This window comes from Podarcis cretensis, assembly GCF_951804945.1.
Source record: "Podarcis cretensis genome assembly, chromosome: 13".
Taxonomy (NCBI): Eukaryota; Metazoa; Chordata; class Lepidosauria; order Squamata; family Lacertidae; genus Podarcis; species Podarcis cretensis.
Window position 1 is genome coordinate 18,203,418 of NC_137182.1, and position 22,115 is coordinate 18,225,532.

Genomic DNA, 22,115 nt, shown 5'->3' on the forward strand with positions numbered 1-22,115 from the left:
CAGACTGAGTCCAAACCAAAGGCCAGGCGGACCAGCTCTGTCTTGCAGATCCTGCGGAAAGATGTCAAGTCCCACAGGGCCCTGGTCTCTTGTGACAGAGCGTTCCACCAAATCGGGGCCAGTACTGAAAAGGCCCTGGCCTTAGTTGCGACCAATCTAACCACCTTGCAGCTCGGGACCTCCAAAGTGTTGTCATTTGTGGACCTTAAGGTCCTCCACAGGGCATACTAGGAGAGGCGGTCCCGTAGCAATGGAAAGATGGCAAGGTCCCTACCAGAGTGGAATGGGAGACCAAGTTGATGGACTACACAGAGATGGCAAAAATGACCGGGGAAATCAGAAACCAGGAAGATCAAAATTTTAACAAAGAATGGGGGGAGATTTATTTTGTATTTGGAAGACCACTGTAAACAGCTGAATTCATTAGCAGAACTCTAATAATAACACTTGTAATGTAACAAGGACTTTGAATATAATGGACCAGGCATAGGCAAACTCCGGCCCTCCAGATGTTTGGGACTACAATTCCCATCATCCCTGACCACTGGGTCCTGTTAGCTAGGGATGATGGGAATTGTAGGCCAAAACAACTGGAGAGCCGGCGTTTGCCTATGCCTGTAATGGACAATCAAATAATTGGAGCGACTTAAAATATGCAGTAGAAAAGGATAAGTACGGAACCCAGGGAGGGGTGGAGGGAAGTCCAAAGATTCGGGAGAATCTTGTGTATTTGTTTTTATTTGTGATTTTGAATGTTAATTTTAATTTGTAATACCAAATAAAAATTAATTTGGAAAAAAGGGGAAGATTCTCATAATCTACCTGGCCCTTGAGATTCCAGGCCGAACACCCCTTACCCACCCTGCTTTGTCCTCTCCCCTTGAGTGTTTTGGCCTGGCTAGAATGTACTCTTGGATTCTGTTAACGCCTCTTGCTCGTCCAGATGGAAGACAGAAGGAGTTTGAGAAACACTGATTTAAAGGGAGATTAGGGGGATTAAATGGGATGCGGGTGACACTGTGGGTTAAACCACAGAGCCTAGGACTTGCCAATCAGAAGGTCGGCGGTTCGAATCCCCCCGACGGGGTGAGCTCCCGTTGCTCGGTCCCTGCTCCTGCCAACCTAGCAGTTCAAAAGTATGTCAAAGTGCAAGTAGATAAATAGGTACTGCTCTGGCGGGAAGCTAAAGGGCATTTCCGTGCGCTGCTCTGGTTTGCCAGAAGTGGCTTAGTCATGCTGGCCACATGACCTGGAAGCTGTACGCCGGCTCCCTCGGCCAGTAAAGCGAGATGAGCACTGCAACCCCAGAGTAGGTCACGACTGGACCTAATGGTCAGGGGCCCCTTTACCTTTACCTAGGGGGGGAAATGTGGAGTAGGCGGCTATCAGTGGCTCCTCTGCCATAGGGGGCATATGGAACCTCCATGTTCAGAGGCAGTGTGCTACTAGATACCAGTTGCTAATGGGAAGTGGGCAACACAGTGTGCTACCACATTCTAGCTTTGCTTGTGGGCTTCCCATAGGCATCAAGTTGGCCACTTGATCAACATCAAGTCCTGCACTTGTACAGTGTGCTTGTGAGACCATCGACTAGGGATGGGGAATCTGTGGCCCTCAAGATGCTGTTGGACTTCAACTCCCATCAGCAAGGCCAGTGGCCAGGAACGATGGAATTTACGGGCCAGCAATGTCTGGAGGGGCAGAGGTCTCCCATCCCTGGCATAGAAATTGCTCAGCTTTGCCCAGCAGACCCTGACTTTCTTGTCCACACACCTCTGCACTCCTTCTTGGCAGCTAGTATTTTCATACCTTGGAGCCACGTTCGTTAAAGATGATCTCCACATCCAAGATCTTTCCAAATTGCTAGGGGGGGAAGGGGAAAAGTCAGTCTTTGACATAGACAATACACAGCCTGCTGCCCTAGAAACCGTGCATAACGAATTTATGACAGTGTCTAATACAAAACTTAGACACTGACCCTACAACTCAGCCATCCTCCAGCATGGCTGGATACACAACTTATCCCTGAGCAGAAATATGGCACCTGCATCTCCTTATGCATTCCATGTGGCAACAGTGGAGAACTTGTGGCCTTCCCTATTTTGTTGGTCTACAACTCACATCACCCTTGGCCATTGGCCATGCAGCTGGGACTGGTGGAAGTTGGAGTCTAACAGTATCTAGAGGGCTACATACTGAGCCAGTGACATAACATGGGTTGCCAGTGCCCAAAGCCACACAGTGGAGGGGAGGAAGCACACTATGCATTCACATTCAACTGCCTAACAGCATCCACATCACCCAGGAGATTGCAGCTGCAGAGATAAGAAAAGAAGAGTTGTTCTGCTGTCTGAAGAGGTCACTTCCTGGTTCGCATGGAGAAGCCATTTTTGATGGAACCCAGCAACAGAAGAGTGCAGCACCGAGTGTTGAAATTTTGTGTCCCTAACAATTTTGCACCTGGGAAAAACCACCCCTGGGGAAACCTCCCTCACGCTATGCCACTGGATTCAGCCACCCCTGCAATATGACCATGCCACCCCAGACCTCCAAATCCAGCAAAGTGCTGGGATTGGCACCACAGCATCAACATCCAGCAATGTTGGGCAGCAGCCCAGGGCCCATTGATGCTGAAGGGCTCTTACACACCCACTCCAGACCAAGCCCTGAACCTTCCCTATTCTAGAGACCCGTGAGGAGGATGAATTAAAAGATCAATGCATACAAAAGCACCACACGACATGACTCAGGTTGGAGGGAAGCAGGGAAGAGGAAAGACTCACCCCAAACATCTGCCGCAGGTCTGGGTCACGGAAGCGGAAGGGGATGTTTGACACATGCAGGCGTTTGGGCTGGGCCTTGTTCTCGCTGCTTTCTGCTTCCTCTGCCTCGGGGGACAGCTCAGGCGCAGGGGCTTCTTCCGGCTGCTGTGGGGAGGGGTGGGGCAAGGAGGAAAAGAAGCAGGATCACAAACACCACTGAGGCAACCCTCCCCTTGCAACACTTGCACAGAGGGCATGTAGTATAACACTCCCAAGTCGTGCCATGGGCAGAACAAGGTGGTCAGAGCTGGGCAAGTTCCAACAATGGGCATTCTCCAGTTCATGTGCAAGTGGTCTTGAGGATGTGCAGAGACTCGCAGTGTGGCAACAACAGTCTATGGAGTCTAACTGTTGCCAAGATGGGGTGGGAGGAAATTGGGTACCATGGGGTGGGGGGATATTCAGCAGCATCTTTGTAGCACGTTTACTCTGTTGCTCTGATCTTTGTACAGGAGAAAGCAAGCAGGTGTGGCCTGTGTATATGTGTGTAGTGAAAGTGGTGTCCAAGACATCAGATGCCAGCAACCAGCATCATCCCAACGTTGAGCATCTGAAGCTGCCTCACACTGAGTCAGACTATCGCTCTGTCTAGCCTTAGTACTATCCATTCTTCTGACCAGCCAGAACATAAGAAGGACCGTTTCTGGATCAGACCAAAGGCCCATCTGGTCCAGCATTCTGCTCTCACAGTGGCTAAGGAGATGTGTAATGGGTTCAGAGTCCTATCATTGGTCCTTGACCATTGGCCATGCTGGCTGAAGCTGATGGGAGTTACAGTTCAAAGCATAAGGAGGGCACCAGCTTGGGAAAGGTTGCTTTAGACAAAGCAAGGGCCAATCTGCTTGTAGAAAGAAATTGTGAGAGACTATGGTGGCGCTGTGGGTTAAAGCCTCAGCGCCTAGGACTTGCCGATCGAAAGGTCGGCGGTTCGAATCCCTGCGGCAGGGTGCGCTCCCGCTGCTCGGTCCCAGCGCCTGCCAACCTAGCAGTTCGAAAGCACCTCCGGGTGCAAGTAGATAAATAGGGACCGCTTACCAGCGGGAAGGTAAACGGCGTTTCCGTGTGCGGCTCTGGCTCTGGCTCTGGCTCTGGCCAGAGCAGCGATGTCACGCTGGCCACGTGACCCGGAAGTGTCTCCGGACAGTGCTGGCCCCTGGCCTCTTGAGTGAGATGGGCGCACAACCCCAGAGTCTGTCAAGACTGGCCCGTACGGGCAGGGGTACCTTTACCTTTTTATGAAATCCCCAAATTGACTTATTTACTGCTTCCTTCCCCGTTCCTCTTTTCCTTTCATACTGTTTGTCTATTACCTTGTATACCATTATTTCAAAACAGGAACCACCTTGAGTGCTTTAGCAGAAAGGCAGTATAGTAGATGAATACATAACCATAATAATGGTGCAGTCTTCCTGGGACAGCACCATTTCAGGTTCAAGTGGAAGCTCCTTAGATGTATGGGTGTTCACTCAGATAGTTTATAAACAAGAACTGGACTCACTCCCCTTGGGGGGGGAAGCAGATCAAAGAGGAGCTTTTTTTTTTTTTGGCCTGCTTTTCTGCCTGGCACGCTAGCACCGCATATGCAGATAAATTTTCTTAAATGGAGGGGGGAAGTCAGTCAATGAACTCCTTTGCCCTTGAAACCTAAAGTCGTGCTGTCCAGCAAGAGCTGGTATATTTATCTGCAGAAGGATTCATGTGAAACTGGGAGGCCAACTCAATGTGACACCTGTCACACATTTTGCAATTGTGTGAATAGCAAGTGAGAAAGGGCAGAATTCATTTCTGAAGCTCCCCTGCCAGAATTCTGCTCAAGGCTGGGCTCCCCCATCTGCTATATTTACTCTTAAACAATTCACACAATTGCTAATTCCACAAATTCATTTGGTCATTTTTGTTTATCTTGTCTGTTGGCATGAAAGTTCAGGAGAGAGAGGGCCAGATCCCCTCCTTGTTTCCTACCCAATCCCACCCCCCAAAATCAGATCCACTCCTTTTGCAAGGAAGATGGGGCCAATCTTCTTCTTCCCAAACTTTTCCTGGTCAACCAGAAGGGGAAAAACAGATGTCCCAATGCATCAGCAAAACATTCTGGCTTGGGTTAATGGAGAGGATGGACACAAACCAACACACAGAAGGACATTAGTGGAGAGAAGAAGCAGGGCCAAGTGAGAGAGGGCACGATTCACAGAAACCTTGTGGAGAAGATTGGGGGACCCCAAACCGGACACCACCACCCCTCTTCTCCATGCAGATGGTCCCCCTCGACTCACGATGCAATCACCACGATGCAACATTCCAAGGCCACGGCCGAGATGTGGGCAGCCTCTCTTGCAATGTCTTTTAAGTGCCAAAGGGTGGGGGGAGGGGAGAGAAGAGCCTGAGAGAAGCAATTAATCCGGCAGGGGGACAGAGTTGAACTTGTCTTTGAAATTCCTGCTGCAGCCTGGCAAAGAGGGGGAAGGCCCTGTCTGGGGCATGTGCTACCACCTAGCGCCTCCTTGCGATGACAAGGAAGGCAGGAATGTCCAAACAGGCTTGGTGGAGCACGAAGTCTCACTGTTGACCTGCTAATCGCCAAAGAAGCCTGGGCTCTGTGGCTTTGTTCTTAGAAACGGCAGGTAAGGCCGTAAACTGTGTCTGGACTCTGCCATGTCAACGGCGCATGATGGGAAGCTCCCACATGCAATCTTGCACATTAAGAGCAATGCATTCATGCTCAAAGAAAACTAGCCTATCCAGTGGGGAAGGAAGGAAGGCTAGGATCCTTCTTCGCACCATCAAACTTCCTCTGTGTGGTGATTTGTTGGGTGTTCATAAGCATTCCATCTTGTGAGCTCTTAGCTCCCATCTACAATGGTACAGTCCAGACACAGGAAAGGAGTACAGGTGACACCCCCAATGCATTGGAAGAACATGTGGGGCACACAACTTATGGACTCCGTCCAGCCATTACCTATACCTTTGGTATACCAATAGAGCCCCTTTAAAAATAAAAAAATAAAAATGAAAAGTAGCCCTGGGAGGCTGTGCGTTTTGAGTGGAGAAATAGTGCTGAGGAGAGGCTACTTTCGCCTCCCCTCCATTTCTCTCTGCTAAGGAAATGCTTCTCACAAGCTGCCTTTCCAGCTTGGTGGAGCTCAGGAAAGTTTCATTTGAGCACTGAGAATCAATGGTGGTGAGGGAACTGGGCTTAGATAAAGATTCCTCTGAGCCCTTTCTCCTGGACACACACTTCTGTGAACAATCTTCAGAAGCCAAGGGGAAGAAGCACGCATGTACAACGTTGCCAAGGGACAATTTTTGATAGTGTGCGTGTCTCGCTCTGACCCACTGCTTCCCCCGCCCCCCCCAGTGAAAGTCAGGAGTCTCTGCTGGCAATGATCCACGCCCTCAGCCTGTCCACATGCAGACATTCCATTTTAGGGACAAGAAGCCTTAAACCGAGTGTGAGCCATTGGTGCATCTAGGTCAGTGATGTCTACCCTGATCGGCAGCGGCTCTCTCGGGCAGAAGTCTCTCTCTGTGCTGCTTGGAGATGCCAGGAACCGAACCCAAGACCACCTGCAAGCGAGGCAGATCCTCTACCGCTGAGCTACAACAGCCCTTCCAAAATAAACAGTGGTATCTGTGGGACCTGTGGAGAGCTCTACAATACGCCCGCTCTGTGTCGGCATGCTTACAGGCTGTGCTGGGAGTGTGCCAGCCTCTGAGCATGCCACACCTGCAGAAAGGAGCACCCTCATGTTGCTAGTAAAAAAAAAAAAAAACCAAGACACGCGATTCCAGCCACTCACAAATGCAAACAATCCACCAGGCAGTAGCCAGTCCTCCATCTTCCGCCGCTTCCTCCCCACCCACAACCCTCTGTCGTCCCACCCCCCACCCTGGCAATACACTCCACAACTCCCCCCCCCCCAAAAAAAAAAGCTGGATGCATCCATCAAATGCTACGCAGACTCTTTGCTCATAAAGACAAGTTCAACAAGGATTAAAACCTCCCCGATTTTGGCTGGAAGGGTCAAATGCACAGGAGTGGTAAGGGCGGGCAGGTGTCAGGCTGAGAAGACAGGCAGGTGCAGTTGCACAGTGAGTAAGAGGTTAACTATTCATATGTATTAATGAGAGTAGAACAAGAGAAACGTGATGGATGTCCAAGATGCCTGGGACAAAAACCTGAGCTTGATGGGAGAGGTCCACGAACCGTCGCTGTTAACACCCCCAGGAAAAGACCCTAGTCCGGGAAAGACACAGTCATTGAGTGGGGGTAGGAATTGCTACAGACCAGGAATCCTTTGGCAGTTGGCACTTAGGAAAGGCTTTCCAGCAGAGGGAGAGAGAGAAAGGAGGGGAGGGGGGAGAGAAGAGAGACACATACAGACATTAAAGCAGGGCTGGGGAAACTCATGCCCATAAGGTAGTGGTGGCAGCCTCTGTTTGACCCATGGGGATCTCCCCAGGCCGCACCCCTCCCAAACAACACTTTCCCTCCCCAGACCACATGGTTCACCTGCCCTGCTCCACATTCTCCACAGGTACTTTTGGGCTGTCCTGGAACGGCGAGGCTGCCTCTTGCTTGGAAGGGTGAGGGCTGCAGAGACACCGCTTTGACTTTTGCATAGACCAGAGGTTCCCAAACTTATTTGGCCTACCACCCCCTTTTCAGGGGAGGGGGGAAACCCACTACTCAGCACCCCCTCTTAAAATCCAACTTCTTTAAGTGAGCAAACAGAAAGGCACAGTGACAAATTTGTGTTCTTTTATGTATCTACAATATATTTCCACCTATGTCCTAGAGGGACGCGGGTGGCGCGGTGGGTTAAACCACAGAGCCTAGGGCTTGCTGATCAAAAGGTTGGCAGTTCGAATCCCCGCGACAGGGTGAGCTCCCGTTGCTCGGTCCCTGCTCCTGCCAACCTAGCAGTTCGAAAGCATGTCAAAGTGCAAGTAGATAAATAGGTAGCGCTCTGGCGGGAAGGTAAACGGTGTTTCGTGCGCTGCTCTGGTTCGCCAGAAGCGGCTAAGTCATGCTGGCCACATGACCCGGAAGCTGTATGCCGGCTCCCTCGACCAATAAAGTGAGATGAGTGCCGCAACCCCAAAGTCGGTCACGACTGGACCTAATGGTCAGGGGTCCCTTTACCTTTACCTATGTCCTACAACATAGTAAAGAAAATGTTTTGTAAGTAAGACACGTTGAAGTTTGAAATCAAAAACCCCTTGACTCCAGCACAACCATCAGATCCAGGGGAGACACTGCCACTGTCCCGCAACGGTGCCCGACCTGGCGGTAAGCGTCATTACGCAACAAATGAAACATGTACAAACGTTTTCAAAATTTTCTTCTCTTCTTTATGCTTCCACCACCCCTATATTTTTATTCAATGTTCCCCAATTGCACCTGATGCTACTAATGCCCCCAGATGGTTCCAGCGCCGCCCAGGGGGCATAACAAACAAACAAATAAATAATAATAATAATATTAATAATAATAATATATTTATACCCCACCCATCTGGCTGGGTTTCCCTAGATACTCTGCACAGCTCCCAACAGAATATTAAAAGCAGGATAAAACATCAAACATTAAAAACTTCCCTAAACAGGACTGCCTTCAGATGTCTTCTAAATGTCAGATAGCTGTTTATTTCCTTGACATCTGATGGCATTCCACAGGGCAGGTGCCACTACTGAGAAGGCCCTCTGCATGGTTCCCTGTAGCTTCACTTCTCGCAGGGAGGGAACCACCAGAAGGCCCTCAGAGAGGGACCTCAGTGTCCGGGCAGAACAATGGGGGTGGTGACGCTCCTTCAGGCATACTGGACCGAGACCTTTTAGGGCTTTAAAGGTCAACACAAACACTTTGAATTGTGCTGAGAAACGTTTTGGGAGCCAATGAAGGTCTTTCAGGTGTTATATGGTCTTGGCGGCCACTCCCAGTCACCAGTCTAGCTGCCGCATTATTACCCACTTGGGAAATACAGGCATAGACGGAATGAATCGCACTGCGCCAAAGGTAAGACCCACAGCCTCTGGCCCCACCCATCTCCCTCTTGTGCCTCTCACTCCGGAAGGCTCTCCATTAGGGAATGAGCTAAAAAAAAAAAAGGCTCCCCACTCCTCCAATTTAGCCTTTGTGTTGCCCACCTTGGAAGCAGAAGAGTGGAAGCACCTGCAATCGAAGTAAGGTGAGCTACAAAACATATACCTGGGGTGGTAACAACCCAGAGCTGGACACAGTAAGCAATGTGAAATTGAACATTATAATTCAACATCAGATAATGAAATATGTTCTAAGGCAGCCATCTCCAACCTTCGGCCCTCCAGATGTTTTGGACTACAATTCCCATCATCCCGGACCACTGGTCCTGTTAGCTAGGGATCATGGGAGTTGTAGGCCAAAACAACTGGAGGGCCGCAGGTTGGGGATGCCTGTTCTAAGGGCTCCTTCGAAAGGCAGGTATTGTCAGGCTGAAGACCAAAGCAACCATTAATTCTTATTATTATCAGTGCTTTTTTCCCAAAAACAAATATTTAGGGGTACTCTCATTTTCCTACTCACATTGAAATACTGCCCCTCAATGAGGCCAAACTTAGATTCACAAAATGTTTAGGGGCAGAGGAACAGGGCTGTAGGGAAGGAAAGGTGTCAACCCCAACTGTGGCCGAGGAGGGAAGCTGGAGGCAGATAGCCAAGCAGGATTAGAGCTTGTGGGATAATTTGTAATATAATTGCACGAGAGAACCAAAGATCAGGGTTTGCCTGGACGTGAAACAACCAGACACTGGATTGACAAGTAGGGCTGCCAATTTATCGGCCCCAGCAGCTGTGTCCTAAACAACAGTTTGGTTTGCAGGAATCAGCAGGTGATGGTGGGTTTTTTGGCCCTAGAAAAACTTCACCTGTTGACTTCTACAGCTTATGCAGTTGTTTAGAGGCCAGTTTTTTAAAAAAAGAAATTCTGGACAGATGGCAACTTTATTGGGGGCGGAGGCAGGGGACGACGGCACAGGACTCTGTGAGGGAGGGCATTTGTTAGTCCAGCCTAAGGCTTACCTCACGTGGTAGATTTTGGGGTGCCATTGGAAAGCAGCCAACTGTCAGTTTGGAAGCTAAACTTTAGACAATTGGTGGTGGTGGTCAATAAGAGCTACTACTACTACGACTGCCGCCACCAGGGAACGGAAAGGGAATCCGTCAGGATTTATTTATTTTTTTGCCTCGGGCACCAAATTGTCTTGAGCCCTCTCTGTTTACAGTCTCTCGGAGGGCACAGTGTCCTTGAGATGAGGCTATCAGCAACACAGCACTTGTCTCCCATGTGGAGATAAACAGCTGTCAGCAAAGATGGTGAAACTTGAGGGCGGGGTGAGGGGGGAAGGGGAGAGAGAAAACAGGGAATCTGATAGGGGGTGCGGCGCAGCTGTCCTGGCCGGCGAAAAAACGTGTTACCCAATATGGGCAGAGAGGCCATCTCTTCGAGGGTCACTGGCTCAGGCGAGAGGAGGGAGGAAGCCGTTGCCCTGAAGGGTGGGGGAAAGAGGGGCAGATCCACCTAATGCATATGATGGGAGAAGTGGGCCTCACCCTGCTTCCTTTGGAGCAAGAGTCAGGAGTTGTTCTAATCTGAAACCTTCCACAACAATGTCCTGCCCGTGTGACTCGATTTCTGCATGAGCAGTAAGGCTGGGTCTACACATGCAGCGGAAGAAGGTGGCATAATCCTGAGGTGCCAAAGTGGACCATACTAATTCAGATTGAGGGGTGTGGGTGTCATTTCGGAGTGCTCTCTTTTATTAAAAAGGAAGCCATGCGAATATGAAACCTAGCACACCGAAGAGAAAAGAGAGGTTCTAATCCGACAACTTTTAACAGTGCTAATATCCTACTTGCAGGAAGGCATTTTGTTTTTTAAAGGTAGGTTTTCCTCTCCCCTCTGCCCACCTTCCCCATAAACTTATGTGGTGGAGTCCTTTCTATCACCTCAGAATGACTGCCAGTCCATCATTCTGCTATGTGTGGGCACCAAGCATGAGAGCTCACATAATATGAAACTGTTGTGCCATGTACCCCCTTCCCCACCACTTCTGAACAGCGTCCAGCTACCCTCAGGCCCTGATGTGCTCCCAGTCATGGCTCCCCCACAAAGGATAATGGGAACTGTAGTTTGTTAACTCTCAGCTCCCTTGGCAAACTACAGTTCCCATTATTCTTGTGGGGGGGGGTGTCATGACCATTAAAGTAGTATATGGTGTGGGTGTGATTTATAATAGACCTGTTCTTTTCTCTACAAACCTGGTTTTGGGGTTAGTCTGGAGAGAGCCAAACCACAAGTTCAGAGGCACGCTATGCCAAACATTGGCTTGGTTCTGTGTGGCACAGCAGCAGATCAAAGGAGGAGGAGCAAAGCAGCCGTGATCTCCTCTCACACACCATACACAATATTCCCCTCTCCACAAAGCATATTCTCCTCTCCACAAAGAATCCTGCGGACTGGAGTTCACTAATGGTTCTGTGAGCTGTACTTCTGTGATGCATAAGCTACTGTTCCCAGGAATCTTTGGGCAGGTGCTTTGAATGTATGGTGTGTACCCAGGTGAATAATACAGTGGTACCTCGGGTTACATACGCTTCAGGTTACAGACTCCGCTAACCCAGAAATAGTACCTCGGGTTAAGAACTTTGCTTCAGGATGAGAACAGAAATCACACGGCAGCGGGAGGCCCCATTAGCTAAAGTGATGTTTCAGGTTAAGAACAGTTTCAGGTTAAGAACGGACCTCCGGAACGAATTAAGTACTTAACCTGAGGTACCACTGTACTCCTGTTTCTCCTACCACAGTAAAAATTGCTACCATATTTGACCTCAGCTTGCTGTGAATATGGTGTTTCCTGCTTGGCTAAGGCATCTGGGTGATTTGTAGAGAAGCGAGAGAGAGTTTAGGCAAGACTAGTGAAACATCTTGGGGAGGTTCAACACAGCGCAATTGAAAACAGAAGCTCGGGAGTTTCTGACATGTCAGAAAGATCTTTCTCCATGACACATCTCTCCATGAAGAAACTCCCCACATTCGGAATTTGATTACTTTCCTCCTAAATGTATGCAGAGGTAAGAAACCAACAAGGCATGGTGTGATTCTGCAACTGGGAGCAGAGAAAGAAAATGATGCCCTTGGTCTGCAGCACAGACTGGCATGAAAAGAAATGGAAGTCATCAGTAGGAAGTCCATGTCTCTAGCCCCTATGATCACCTCACAATTCCTACACACTTGCCTACGTAGCATCAGAGAGAAAGTGGGGCAGAGGGAAGCCTCCATTGCTCTCAATTATTATCTAGAGGAAGAGATGACTGTGTCAGCATCTCTGTGTGCAAGTGCTTTTTCCTTTTTTATTAAAGCCTCTGGTCCACCAAAATATCCATTGGTCTCTCTTCCTCGCGCTAATCTTGTCCTTCCTCAGAAGTCTAACTTTGGGAAATTCCAGTGGGAGAGCTATGTTACATCACATGATGTCCCTAAAAGACATGTTGTTATTTCAGGAAAAAGCTCCTCTGTATCTGGAGGGGAAGAAGAGGCTCCCTGGCATTTAGGCCCAACATCAGGACATGGGCAGCAATTAGCTGAACTAATACCTGCCCAGGGCCACCCACCCATCCCAGGTGGCTTGGAGCTGTCATTTTTAATTTCCCTCAATGTCCTGGAATGATGCTACATCAGGGGCATCATGGGAATGTAAAATGGCAGCCCCAAACCACCTGGCCGTGGCTGCCAATATCAGATAAGACAATCAGGGCGAACCAACATAAGAGGGGGCTTAGCAGAAGACATTGTGCCTAGGGCCACCTCAAACCTCAGCCAACCTTTACTGGTACTAAGATAAATTCCAGTCCTGCGCTCAGGCACAATGCAGCCATGAGGGAGGAGTAAAAATTGAGCACTTACAAGATGGCGAAGCGGATTGCTGCAAGAGAAAACCAGGGAAATCAGATCTATAAGGAACTACTAAAATGGGTTTGGAAAGGACCATAGGTAGAGTCTTGATAGGAACTAGTTTTTCCAATAGTGTAGGTCAGGCATCCCCAAACTCGGCCCTCCAGATGTTTTGGGACTACAATTCCCATCATCCCTGACCACTGGTCCTGTTAGCTAGGGGTGATGGGAGTTGTAGTCCCAAAACATCTGGAGGGCTGAGTTTGGGGGTGTCTGGTGTAGGTAAAGGAGGAAAGGGCAGTGGTTATTTTGGGGTGGAGGGTAACTATTAGGTCCCATGAATCTGAATCTCTCTCTCTCTCTCTCTCTCTCTCTCTCTCTCTCTCTCTCTCTCTGCTGTCAACAAGCAGCAGTTGTTTAGTAGTTGACCAAAAGCACATTCTACATATGCTCAGAGGCACTTCTCCTTGTTTGTTCCAAGATTTGGGTGCTGTGGCTTGGGTGCTTGTAGAAATCTGGTGCCTCTCCTTTTGTTCAGTTTTCTAAAATGAACAGCCTCGGTATCTGAGCCTGTCGCAGAAGATTTATCCTTTGCTTTGGGAGTCCATTCTCCCCCCTCTAACTTTTCAGACGTAGGAGTTGGTAATGGTTTGCTTCACGGCGTGAGGGTGGAAAAACACGCCACTCTCTGCACATGGTTAGAGATGCTTCACAGGTGTCAGGGCTCAATCCTGAGAACCCAAAGGGCTAAAAGCAGCCCCCGTGGTGAACCGTGACCACGCAAAGTCCTGCAAGCCCAGCACACACCCGTCTTAAATCTACTTTCATTCTAAAATCCCAAGATCCCCCTCTCCTTTCAGAAAATCCACCTGCCGAACACCAAACCCCCAAGAGATGTCACTCTTTTCCCAGAGAACCCTGGAACTGAAGCTCCTGGAAAAAAATCAGCCCTGCCCTACACAGCTTCTGTTGGGGTGCAAGATGTGGATGCAGGAAGGAAGAGATGGAAGTGAAATGCAGCTCTTTCCTGCACTCAGGTTTTTTCCTATAACAAATAGGGGGGGTCCAGATCCTTGAACCAGCTCCTGAACAATTTCGGAGGAATGTTACAAATGGAATCAGGGCCATTACGATGCATGGTACCCATAACACACCCCTCGAAATAAAAAATACCGTACCCCCAAACCACCCACAATTTCCCATCCATTTGCCCAAGTGAAGCCAGCCAGACCTTCAGCCATCACTTACCGCAGGTGGTGGGGGCAGAGGCAGGGGATCTGGCGCAGCTGTTCCCTGTTCAGGGAAGATACGAAGGCTGTGATCTGGCGCTGTTGGGGATGGGTACTCTGAGGGGGTGCTGTGGAGATGGTATTGCGGAGGCAGCCGGGCCTGGGGTGGCGGCGGAGGGTACTGAGCTGGGAACGTCTGTGTCATGGCATCTGCTGGCGGTACCGCTGCATCTGGACTACCCTAAAGGCAGGAAGAGCAGAAAGACAACAAAGTTAGAATCATAGAATCACAGAGTTGGAAGAGACCACAAGGGCCATCGAGTCCAACCCCCTGCCAAGCAGGAAACACCATCAGAGCACTCCTGACATATGGTTGTCAAGCCTCTGCTTAAAGACCTCCAAAGAAGGAGACTCCACCACACCCCTTGGCAGCAAATTCCACTGTCGAACAGCTCTTACTGTCAGGAAGTTCTTCCTAATGTTTAGGTGGAATCTTCTTTCTTGTAGTTTGGAACCATTGCTCCGTGTCCGCTTCTCTGGAGCAGCAGAAAACAACCTTTCTCCCTCCTCTATGTGACATCCTTTTAGGATGTTAGGAGATGTTTTAGGAGTTAGGAGATGCGAGCAGTGAACAAGAGGGGAGCAATCGCAGCCCTTTTCCAGAATCAAGCAGGACGGGGGAGAAACACATCCACCCCTCTTACTAATGCGCTGCCCTCCTTTCCAGACGTTTTCAGTATCCTTTGTCCCAAAGACAACATATCAGAATAGTATGTAGCTCTCCTCCTCAGGGACCTATAGACATTGTCTCAGTAACTCTTACAACACCCCTGTGAAGTAGGACACTATTATAATCCAAAGCATGCAGGGAATGGAAAGAGAAAAAAAGAAAAATGCCTAAGGTTGTCCAATGATATGGGTGGAGGCGAGAGCTGGATCAGGGAGGTCCTGATCATTCATCCCCAATACTCTAAAATCCAGCACTAATAAATTCTTTTCTCCACAATTCCTGCTCACAGGAAACCCAGGCCTCCCAGTATCCTGACTAGTTGTCTTTCCAATACAGGAATAAAGACATACTTTTAACCCACCCCTAACCTGATAAGCAGGGACGCAGGTGGCGCTGTGGGTTAAACCACAGAACCTAGGGCTTGCCGATCAGAAGGTCGGCGGTTCAAATCGCCATGACAGGGTGAGCTCCCGTTGTTCGGTCCCTGCTCCTGCCAACCTAGCAATTCGAAAGCATGAAGTGCAAGTAGATAAATAGGTACCGCTCCGGCGGGAAGGTAAACGGCGTTTCTGTGCGCTGCTCTGGTTCGCCAGAAGCGGCTTAGTCATGCTGGCCACATGACCCGGAAGCTGTACGCCGGCTCCCTCAGCCAATAAAGTGAGATGAGCGCCACAACCCCAGAGTCATCCGCAACTGGACCTAACGGTTAGAGGTCCCTTTACCTTTAACCTGATAAGCAACCCACTCCTTCCTCCCAGAGGACCCCGGAGTCTCATCTCACAACTGCTCTTGCCTGAACCAATTACACTCCTTTTTTTTCCCCCTATATGGGAGCTCAGGCTCTCAAGCCAAACCCCACCCCAATTTATCATAACGAGGACAGCGAGGCAGCCTGCAAGATTTCACCCACCTACGCCAACAGGCCCCATCCCTTGGCACCTTCCAGAGTCTCTGCCGGGATAAGATGCTCAGGAAAAATGCGCACACCCTTTCTCTCCCCCTGGCCCAGGACTATAAAGGCATCCCTTGTGCTTTCCCCTCCGCCAATGAGGAGAAGTCTCAACAGGCGCAGGCTCTCCCATTGGCCAGCTTCTTATCAACACCTCCTCAGCCCTTATTTGGAGTTGCTGAACTGTCTCTCTTTGTCTTTCAGCTGTTTGGGGGCTTTTGGAAAAAAAACTGGCTGCAGATAAAGAAGAAAGACAGCTGCAAGATTTCGCTGGAATCTGCAGTTTGCAGGCAGGCTCAGCCCCTGTGGCCCACGCACCTGCCCCACCTGTCCCAATGGCAGGGGCAAGGATTAATCTGAGCCCAAGGGCTTAGTCCTAGAAGGGGCCAGGTTGTTTATACATTGGTAGTATGAAGATATTAGGAATCTGAGGGTGTGTACTGGCATCTCAGACTGAAGAAAGCAAACGATGCTCCTGTTAGCACAAAGGGCTTTAATTTGGGCTACATGTTTCAGTTTGCTTAATTAGGAGGATTAATCGACAAAAGCTTGAGTTGATTAACTGGCGGGGTTGAGAGTTAAGATCACATATATTGCATTCTAATCTTCTCCCACCCTGTCTCCAAAGGGCTTGTGTATCTTTCTCCCCATCCCCATTATGATAGGGTGAGGGTGAGTGGGAGGGCACGCTTCAGAGCTGTAGGGATTTGGAGAACTTCCCTGTTCTGGTCCCAAACAGCAGCCACTACACACACATACACATTGATGCTGTTTTAGTTCTTGTGCACCACTGTGTTAACAGGGATTCAAAAAGGAACTACTGAAGGTGGAATTTCCTTCAAGCGTTACGTGATAGCTTTTGTTATGTTATCTCACATTTTTTTCAACATCTCAAAAAGGCATTTATAGAATCACAGAACGGAAGATTTGGACGGGACCACTAGCATCACCTAGTTCAACCCCCTGCAATGAGGAAATCTTTTGCAATGAGGTTCTGGTGAGGTGCAAATGTATTTACACATATTAAATTGGTTAAAAAAGATGATTCATTGACAAAATTCTTGGTGGGTGGCTCTGTTTTGACTATGGGTCCCTGGTGCCCTCATACAGTCCCTGGAAGTCGTACAACTGTTGGCACAATTTGCAGTAATGCACACACACAAATGTGCTGTGAATTTATTTTTTTCAAATATCAACATTTCAGATAGAATAATCAATACAAACTAAGATGACATAAAAAGAGTAAAAATGACTTCCCTCCACCCATATGTGACTTTTCCTTTTAAATTTTACTTCTCTCATTGTGTTCTTGTGCTATCTTATACCACCGTTTCTGTTATGCCTATTACTCTGTCACTTCTCCTTGCGATATCTTAGACTTCATATCAATATTTTAATACCAAAACAACGTTTTTCCATATATTCCTTTACGCAACTCCATTCTTTCTTTATTTTTTTATTTGATTTTCCTCTTATAATTGCGGTCAATTTTGCCATATTTATGAATTCACAAAATTTGCTCTGCCAATCCCTTCTTGTTGGGGCTTGTTCCCCTTTCCAATTTTTTGCGATCAAGGTCCTGGCAGGAATATATTTTTCAAACTTTTGGGGATATCTTCCGTTACTAAACCCAGAAGGAAAGCTTCTGGTTTTTTCGCCTAAATGATATTTTAAATATGCTGTGAATGGTGGGATTTGTCTGCCAACGTGATTTTCTACCTCTCCTGTGAAGAACGATGCTTGAGGAGGGCTGAAGCACAAAATCCTTGAATCAGATCAGACTTTATCTTCAAGAGCCTCAATTCCCACACATCTCCTTTGCTAGAGCTTGCAAGAGATGGGATGGGAAGCTTTTATGTGAACATGCCACTGTCCTACCAAACAGTAGGGCCGGCCCAATTCATTTTGGCACGTATGGCACCCACTTCCCTGCCAGGGAAAAAGGAGTGAGTGAAGATCTGCATCAGAAGGGGGGGCAGGGAATAAAGATCTACACCGGAATAAAGATCTAATTGTGATCTGCTACCCCTGTGGATCCTGATGCCTGAGGCGGTCACCTTACCTTGCGTCATGCTTGGGCTGGCCCTGTCAGACAGTGTAGAAGAAACTGAGACCTTTGCTAATCTACCCAGCCATGGCCATAACTGGATCCTAGCCACAATTACCCATGCTCTCGCTACTCCCCATTTAGTTTCTTGCAATGCGCTGTTCGAAAAAGGTGTGGAAACATCAGGTGGTTCAAAATAGGGCTGCAAGAGGTTTAGCTTGGACTGGCCAATTCCTGTTGGAAGTGCATCAGCAGGGATCACTCAGCTTCTTACATAAGTGCTAATTCTGTTAGTGTTAAAGACGGCTAACCAAGAGGGGTAGAAGTATTGCTTAGCAACCAGGCAGAGTGACATGAACTTTACTGGGCTCAGGAACGCAATACCTCAAGGATTGCCTCTTTCCATATGAACCTACCCGGACCCTGAGATCATCTTCTGAGGCCCTCCTTCAAGAGTCTCCTCCTTGAGAGGTGCGGAGGGTGGCAACACGAGAACGGGGTCTTCTCTACAGTGGCTCCCTGTCTGTGGAATGCTCTCCCCAGGGAAGTTCGCCTGGTGCCTTCATTATACACCTTTAGGTGCCAGGCAAAAGCGTTCCTTTTTAACCAGGCCTTTGGTTGATTTGATTGACATCGTATGCCCTTTTAAAATGTGGTTTTTTGGGGGGAGGGGGTTATTGGGTTGTTGTTTTTATTTTGATTATATATTTTGTGGTTTTATATTTTGATTTTGTTCTGTGAACCGCCCTGAGACCTCCGGGTATATAGGGCAGTATATACCGTATTTTTCAATGTATAAGACGCCCCTTATTTGTGGGGACTCAAAATTAAGAAAATGCACTATGCACTATCCGTGTATAAGACGACCCCTTATTTTAAGCTTCAAAAACTTAGGAAAAAATATAGTCTTATACATGGAAAAATACAGTAAATTCAATTAATAATAATAATAATAATAATAATAACCGCCGAGGTAGCACACACTCTGACTGGCTATGTAGTTCCGGGAGGGTTTTCTTCTGTATGTTTAGTTGAATGTCTTCATGCTATGTACAAGGCCTGAACTAAGAAAGACAAAATCTCTCTTTCTCCTCGAAACATACACGGGTCTTTTCCCCTCCCAGCTTTTCAGTTCCTCTGAACTTTGCTTGCTGGACTCCATCTGTGTTATTTAAGTGACTTTGCTCACATCTACATCACGTGATGACACCAACATTTTATCAGCTTCCATGGCTCCGGGCCCAATTCAAAGTGATGATCTTAGCTTTTAAAGCCCTTATTGATTTGGAGCCAGGATGTCTGAAAGATTGCTTTGGCTCACTTATACCTACCCTTAACTTGAGATATTTAAAGCGGTTCTCACCATGTGGGAGGGGTTGAGGTGCATACCGAGTGATTTACGTTTGCACAATTGAAGTGGATTAAAGCGCTCTGTTGCTCTTGCACAGCAAATCCACTTTTTAAGACATTCAGAAAGAGATGGGGAAATGCATTGAAAACTGTGGAATGAATGAATGGCTTAAGAAGAAGACGTATAAACAACCGCACAAGCAAATCAGGATGAATGGAAGATGAAAGCTCATTGTCACATAATCGCCTCATAAACAAATCAGAATGGCTGTTTATTGCCAGGTGACGACTATTTTTATTCTCCCAAGCCTTAAAAACAAACTGTGATTTTCATGCACTGAGCCTCGGTTTATGTGCCGTGTAAATTTATTTATTTTTTAGTCATCTGGCTTTATTCTCTCTGCTGAAAATGTTTAGGCTGCAAGTTATCCTTTTATGATTTTGCTATTTTCTTGCATTGCGTTTTGATAGCATTTTATCATTGTATGTTAGTGAGCTATCTGTAGAACAGGGTTACTAGCTAGCCTTACATAAATATAGCAAATAAACAGAGAGTTGTCACTGGAGTGGGAAATCTGGGTCTGTGCTGCAGCACTGCAGACAACATTTGGGGACTCAATAACTGAACACCCCTTCATATCACACATACACCAAACTCATAACATGGAAAATTCCCACAAGCATCTGCTTGGCTTGATGAGCCATTGGCCTGATCCAAAAGACTCTTTTTATGTTCTTAGATCAGACCCTCCAAGTGTTGCTATTTTCCAGGGACGTCCCTGATTTAGAGAAGCCATCCCAGTTTCTGATTTGATCCCAGAATGTCCCAATTTTCCTTAGGATGTCCCTATTTTCTTTGGCGAAATGTTGGAGGGTATGGAGTCATCCAAGCCCCTGCCCCTCTATGAGCTGTCTGAAGGCAATCCTGTATAGGGAAGGTTTTTAAAAAAATGTTTAATGTTTTATTATGTTTTTATATAAGTTGGAAGCTGCCCAGAATGGCTGTGGCAACCCAGTAAAATGTGTGGGGTATACATAGTGAAATTATCGTTAAGGACTGGGACGTCCCCTATCTTCATCGGATAAATGTTGGAGGGCAAGTTCAGTATCAGAGAGATCTTGTAATAATAAAACAAGTTATATAGAAAGCAGAAGGGGAGGCATTTTTAAAAGGAGGGCTCTTTGCCCATTGTCCGAAGCAATATACTCTCCAGATGAAAAGAAAACAAAAGTTCCGGCCAATGCATTTTGTGGGACTTTGGTTACAGCTTCAGAAAGAGATGTCAGGCCCAGACACTGAGTTCAGGAGAAGTGCTAAATTGAAGAACCATATAAATATAGGTTAAATGAGCATTCTGCTGTTCTTCTGAAGAGGCAATAACTTGCAAGACAGATGGGGCTCCAGAATTCCCATTTGTGTAAGAAACTACCGTATTTTTTACTCTATAAGACTCACTTTTTCCCTCCTAAAAGGTATGGGGAAATGTGTGTGCGTCTTATGGAGCGAATTGAGGCTGCGCAGCTATCTCAGAAGCCAGAACAGCAAGGGGGATTCAAAATATTTTTTTTCTTGTTTTCCTCCTCCAAAAACTAGGTGCGTCTTATGATCTGGTGCGTCTTATAGAGCAAAAAATACAGTAACTGGTGCCTCAACTTTATCACTATCGGGCCAAACTACACTTGCCTGTATCTTATGTTTTTCCTCCTGTAGGGTAAATAGCAGCCAGGGGAGGGTGTGTGTTAATCCTTGCCCCCTCTCACACCCACAACTCTGCAGTTTTTACATTACCTGGAGTTCACTTTCCCTTTGTTCTTTCACTTTCCATCCTGCATTAACATTCTAAAATCATGGGCAGCTTTTCAGATATTGTTTTAGGCTTTCCCACCCAGGCTGATGCTTTGAAACAGGAGTGGTTTCTATGCTAGCTGGGGCTGATGGAGTTGGAGCCCAACAGCCTTGGAAGGACAAGTTATCAACGCCTGCTTTAAAACTGCTTTAAAACACACTGAATGGGAGGGAATATGTCCAGTTTCCTTGAACAGCATAGAGTTTGGTAGCATCAAGAGATAAATCTCCCCTCGCCATGAAATCCCCTCCCCACAGCTGAAGGAGCTTAGGGCGTCCTACGCTATTTAGCATTGCAATAATTAGGACACTTTTGACAGTTTTATGAAGCAAAGTTTCCGAGACTGAATGCCCTTCTCTAAAAACCTGAGTGCAAAATATTTTTTCTTCCCTTTGGAGCTAAAGGCTTGAGCTGCACATGAGAAGACATGTCAGAGAGAGTGCTTCTAATCTGAGGAGCAGATTACTCATGTGTGTGAGAGAGAGTGTGTGTGTCAGGCGCTTTAAAAAGCCACCTGTCTCCTACGACGTTCTTTTCCTCATTTAGGAAACAAAGGGAGTAAATAACCAGCTGAAATTTTCCAGCCTTCCAGCCTGTTCCCTGGGTTTATGCGCTACCGTCCTGTCCCGTCGCTGCGCAAATCACAGACACTCGTCACCACCACTGGGTGGTTTAAGCAGCCCCCGGGAGGCCATTTCTTATCAATGCTAGCTCCACTTCCAGGTCTTATAAATAGCTCCACTTCATAAACAGCACCTTCTTGTCAGTCACAGCCCAAGAGGGGCCTGAATTGGGGGGTGGGTCATAAATAGATTTACTCTCCAGTCCCAAGGGATCTTTCTGAGGCCCAGGGATTGCTGAAGTGCCTTTGGCAGGAAGCCAGGTTAGCCTTGTATTTTAAAAACAAAACAAAAAAAACACTTCTGTAGATAGTTTCTCCTCTAGCCCCCATCCCAATGACGGGGAACGAAATACAATCAAGCCACTTTTGAGTTGCTCTGAAATTAATAAAAAATAAGAGTAATAATAATGAGGAGGAGGAGGAGGAGGAGGAGGATAATGCTATTATTTGTACCCATCTGACTGGGTTGCCCCAGCCACTCTGGGCAGCTTCCAACGTATATACAGTGGTACCTTGGGTTACAGACACTTCAGGTTACAGACTCCGCTAACCCAGAAATAGTACCTCCGGTAAATAACTTTGCTTCAGGA

General features: G+C 47.6%; 1 protein-coding gene across 3 annotated transcripts in view; it reads right to left on the reverse strand.

Moving 5' to 3' along the window:
* The window catches only part of LOC307200877 (RNA binding protein fox-1 homolog 1-like), a 43,918-nt gene that overhangs the window by 15,803 nt on the left and 6,000 nt on the right, over nt 1-22,115 (reverse strand). The window contains exons 1-4 of one of the 3 annotated variants that reach the window (XM_079949921.1): nt 15,621-15,738; nt 14,000-14,221; nt 2,784-2,927; nt 1,810-1,863 (exon numbers count right to left, since the gene is read on the reverse strand). In XM_079949921.1, the coding sequence (XP_079806047.1) occupies nt 1,810-1,863; nt 2,784-2,927; nt 14,000-14,185 (384 nt within the window). In that variant the 5' untranslated portion in view covers nt 14,186-14,221; nt 15,621-15,738. Of the gene's footprint in view, nt 1-1,809; nt 1,864-2,783; nt 2,928-13,999; nt 14,222-15,620; nt 15,739-22,115 lie in introns of those variants that run through there. The other 2 variants (XM_079949920.1, XM_079949919.1) reach the window with 2 other exon arrangements.